We start from the raw sequence: 4,732 nt of genomic DNA, 5'->3' as shown, positions 1-4,732 counted from the left end.
CCTAGTACTCCATATAGCATTTTGTTTTCTTAACTGCTGGTGCTCTCCAATTGCCCTACCTGGTTATTGCCATCAGAGGAACGGAGATGCAGTGTAAATTGTAGGACCCTCGTGTTCCCCGTTCCCAGGTCTGGTTTCTGGACGCACAACCCCTGCACAACCAAAATCACCTTGGGAATAAGTCTCTTCCCAAAGTCTGTGCAGTTGGCTGTCCCCTAAAGGTCTGAGACTGGATTAGGGAGGGGTGCTGGCAGCAAGATCTGAGATCTTGGGGAAATACCTGCCTGAGCCATGTTTAATTCTGTCCATTTGCTCCATTGTTCTTTTAATTTTCAAGAGCTTTAAAGCTGCCTTGTAATTTCTGGGTATGAGTAAACAGTTTTTCTGATAATAAGGACACTTAAAAAAAAGAGACCTATAATGATATTATTTCTTTCTTTCTGTTTTCTTCCAGCGGATGGTTGGCAGCCATTACTTTCTTTAGTACCAATGTTGCAGCTGCTGTGTTCATGCTGTTTCCTGCCATTATGTTTACAATGTCAGCGGTCGCAATGCTCATCTGCATTTTAAGGGTAGGTGCTTCAGCTGTCTCTCTGACTTGGCGTATCCGCGCTTTATATCGCCATCATGTGAACAGGCAGCTTAGCAGGCACTGTGAGCCATCCCTGCTTTTAAAGGGTTTATAGTCTAGTCAGCTGGTGTCTCTCAGAGCACCTAGAGGACAAATCCAGATAACACAGGACAGCTGGGGGCTGGATGTTGTCACCGTTTCATGTGGCGATGTTCCTTTATGTCACTCGAAGCAAGCTTCATTGCTCATCAGGATGGTCCTTGATGGTAAAGGTGAAGCCTCTCGAGGTGGGACTTGGGTGGCGGGATGGGAAGTGATCCTTGGTTCTCTGCAGAAAGAAGGATCTGGAGGTAGGATTGTCTGGAAAGCTTCACTAGACTGGTGGCAGAGGAGGAGAGAAGACAGAAGCCCTGCTGAAGCAGCAGTGTGTGTTTTACAGAGGTTTCAGCCCACTGGCCTGGGTTAGCTGCCTTGCTGTGGGATCCCCAACCTGAATCCCAGATATGTGGCTGAGATGGGTTCATGTCTTGGGTTGATATTATCTATTTGTACCTCTGTTCACTGTATTATTACATCTTTAGTGCTTTTGTTCCTTGGAAATATAGCTCTTTATAGAGAGAGAAACAAATAACACACTACAGTACCAAAGTGACTATAGTTTTTCTGAGGAAGAGGGGTGGGTATCTGTTGCTGACTTTCCTCTTTCATCCGTTAGGTACATAAAATCTACCGAGGGGCTGGTGGAAGCTTTCAGAAAGCTCAGGACGAGTGGAACAGCGGCACATGGAGGAACCCCCCCAGCAGGGAGGCCCAGTACAGCAATTTTTCTGGGAACAGCCTGCCAGAGTATCCCACAGTGCCCAACTATCCCCCGGGAAACCAATGGCCTTAAGCAGCAACAGCTGCAAACTGCCTGGATTCTCTTCTTTTTGGTCTTTTTATTATTGTTATTCGAAAAGATCATTTGCATTCCCCCCCAGAGCACCCCAGTCATCTTGGGGACTTTTTTGTTTATTGTCTCCTCATCACTGCAGAAGATACGTGCTGTCAGCCCTTGCCACCTCTGGAGCTCTGCACGGCCTTATCCAAAAGTTTTTGTTTGCGTTACCAGTATTTGCCTCATTGCAGACTGAGGAACCAACCGTTCACTGCCCTTGCTTGAGGGAATCCTCTCATCACCGTACGTGAAAAAGGCTGACTTCCCCACGACAGCAAACACGAGTGCTCCTTCTCCGGCCTCCCTGCTTAGTTTTCATCGTGTCCGCCAAGTCATCTGCAATTGTAACAAATGCAATCAGAGCGGTAGTAGCAACTGGTGTTTACTCTCCTGGATGAATAATCTGGAATTTTTCACTCTAAGGGAAATGCAACACCTAAATTATTTGGTACTAGTGATATTGAAGGTATTCGTAAAACCTACAACCTCGTTTGCTTGCGCTCTCTGGTGAAGAATCCTTTAGATAACGGTGCTTGCTGTGGGTGAGTGGTGTTCAGATGTGAAGTCCACAAGAGTCCTCAGTTGTCTGGCTAGGACTGTTGTTATGCTAGAAGTCTTGCTTTTCCTGCTGCCAAAAGTTTTTGCTGAATCTGTGTGCTTTGAAGGTGCAGATTCATCTCATTGGGTTAACGATTGCTCGCTAAAAGCCTGATTCAAAGCCCAAAGGAAACTATTGAAAAGTTTGCTGGCGTTGGGCTTTGGACCTGGCTACCTGGGTGATGTTCACCCTGTTACAGGTAGGCAGCACGAGATCTCCACGCCATCTGACTCCCACTTAGATGGCATCCAGGTTTTGTGCTGACCCAAGAAATGCCCTGCTAAACACACCTTGCCCTGTTGGGACGCCCTTTTTTCTGGGCTCCCAGCCAGTAGCCAGATGCAACATAACTATTGATCTTGGTGCCGGGGCCCTGGTGTGGTTTGGGAGTAATTCTATTACAATAAAAGTTTTTAATTCTGCCTTCTACCAGTGTAGTTGAAATCCAAACATTAGGCAGTGGGGTCTGGTAGACCAAGGAAAGCTTTTAGTCCTCATAACTGACGTTAGCTGTGCAGACCTGCTCTGCGTCTGTACAGCCAGCAGCACTTTTCGTGTACAAGTAAGGAGAGATATTTTTTTTTACCTTTCTCCAAGAAATCGGCTAAAGAGAGGATAAAGCTGTTGGGAGGGATTGTTCTCCCTGAGAGCTAGCATCCGTCTCGTCGTTCATCTCCATTCCGTGCATGCACATCAGGACTCCTGTAGCCTGAGCCATCCAGTTCCCCTGTGTCCTACAGTGATCCAAGCAGCAAAGGCTGCAGTTTTTTCTTCTCCCTCAACAACCCGCTGTGAATTTTTTTCAAACCTGTCAAAACTGGGAGGTGAGTTGCTAATATTTTTATAGGGAGTGAGTGTTCAAAGTCTTCAGCTCTGAAAGTTTTGGCCAATGATCCTCTGAAGGATGGAGTGCTCCACTGTGGAGTTGGGCACCCCGGGGGTCAGCCCCAGAGCCTGCCCGGCTCAACAGGCTGGCGGTTGGGATGCCAGGGTTGTTATGGTGTAAGTGGAGTCACTCCAAATTCACACTGAGTAACTGGAAAACCAAATTGACTCCTGGAAAGGAAAAGTTGTCCTGGCTAGGTGGAATTGATTTGCAAGTGATCTTTTGAAAACTGTCTCTACATGTGCCTTATCTAATAAAATATTAGTTCACAAAGGAGAAATTTCCCTCCCGCATCACCCCTGCAGAACTTCCCATTTGCTCTATTAACTTTTCCTGTGTCATACTGTAAATACTAAGTGAGGTACAGCTTGGAGTCTGCATGACACCTTTCTTACTAGGGCCAAAGCAAAAGCAAACACGAATCAGAAGGCAGAGCCTCCCTGAATTTCCATTTACAAGCAACACTGACACCCTGCTGCAGAACCAGCCTTTTGCTGGGTCTGGGATATGTAACGTGCTCCGAACGTGAGGGGTTTTTTTTTCTCTTGGGAGTGTGCAATGTGCTTGTAAGTACGAACGCTTGAAGCCTTCTCAACAGAACACGACCTGATCGCGTTGTCAAGCTTTTAGGTGCCTTTGTCTTGTGTCAAGTGTAATTTTTAAGTGTTCTTTGTCGCTTGCCATCAGCGTGTGATAAAAGAACTGCCTGTCGATTAACTGCCTGGAAATACGATTGCACTATGGGGGAGTGAGGGCAGGTTAACGGGGCCAAATGCGAGGTTTGCCACGCATGGAAGCCAGAACGTGGTGAACCCATGTACCACGCTCCCTCCAGCCCTGCTCCTCGCCATCCTCACCCTCTTGCCAACATTTTTCAAAAGCGATTGGTGTCTGTCCTTCTTCAGCAGGTCAGGTTGGAGATTTCAAAGGAGGAGATTTCAAGAGGAGAAGCACTGCCGGGGACTCTGCGTCTTGCTTCTCTTGTCTTTTTTTTTTTTTTCCTTTGGATAATCTGGGGGGATGTTTTGAGGCACTCACGTTCAGTCACATCAAAAATGCTTGATGCAGGATGAGGGGGTACTTAGGAGCCTGCCCACCAAAATGGGGGGAGCCAGACACCAAAATCATGACCCATTAGCATACACTGCCTGAGGTCTCTGAGCTTAAATGAACTTTTTTTCGTAGGGGGTCTCCCATCTCTCATCCCCCCTCCATCCTCTTCGATGCCAGAAACCGTAATTCCAGAAAGTTGACTCAACACGCTGCCTGAACTACCCTGGCTTTTTTTTTTTTTTTTTTGGACTCCTCTCTATGTTTTTAAATGTTTACCTTAGATTTCTAAGACTTCTTAACACCATTAACCTGGACCTGGCTCCTGGTTTTGTTCGGCATCACGTGGCGTGGATGTGTGCGATGTTTCATGTCACTTGTGGAGCTCTGGTTTTTGTTTGTGTTTTTTCTCCTGATCACAAGACAATAAATGCTCATCCTGTGCTTGATGAGAACTGGCCGCATTAGAGAAGTGTGTCTGTTCCTAGGTAACCGGAGTTATCTGGCAGAGGGAAATGGTGAAATCTCTATTTTTCCTCCAAAGTCTCCCATCACATGTTTTTATTTCCTTAAAAGAACAGCACGTTTGCGGATGAAGCTCATCCTCTGTGCTGGGGACTGGCGCCAGAGTGGCACGCTGTGGTTTGTACTCTTACAGATGCCTGATAAGCGTTTACCAAAGGTGCTGCC

The 4,732-nt window shown here is 46.8% G+C and overlaps 1 protein-coding gene across 2 annotated transcripts in view; it reads left to right on the top strand.

Annotated features, from left to right (window-relative positions):
- The window catches only part of SCAMP4 (secretory carrier membrane protein 4), an 18,037-nt gene extending 13,566 nt beyond the window's left edge, over window positions 1-4,471 (top strand). The window contains exons 6-7 of one of the 2 annotated variants that reach the window (XM_035899756.1): window positions 455-572; window positions 1,287-4,471. In XM_035899756.1, the coding sequence (XP_035755649.1) occupies window positions 455-572; window positions 1,287-1,463 (295 nt within the window). In that variant the 3' untranslated portion in view covers window positions 1,464-4,471. The remainder of the gene's footprint in view (window positions 1-454; window positions 573-1,286) is intronic. The other variant, XM_035899755.1, reaches the window with a different exon arrangement.
- Window positions 4,472-4,732: the final 261 nt, after the last annotated feature.

The sequence above is a fragment of the Egretta garzetta genome, unplaced genomic scaffold (assembly GCF_000687185.1).
Source record: "Egretta garzetta isolate BGI_Z169 unplaced genomic scaffold, ASM68718v1 scaffold418, whole genome shotgun sequence".
Classification (NCBI taxonomy): Eukaryota; Metazoa; Chordata; class Aves; order Pelecaniformes; family Ardeidae; genus Egretta; species Egretta garzetta.
Note: the sequence above shows the minus strand (reverse complement) of the source record. Positions and strands in the feature narration are given on the sequence as shown.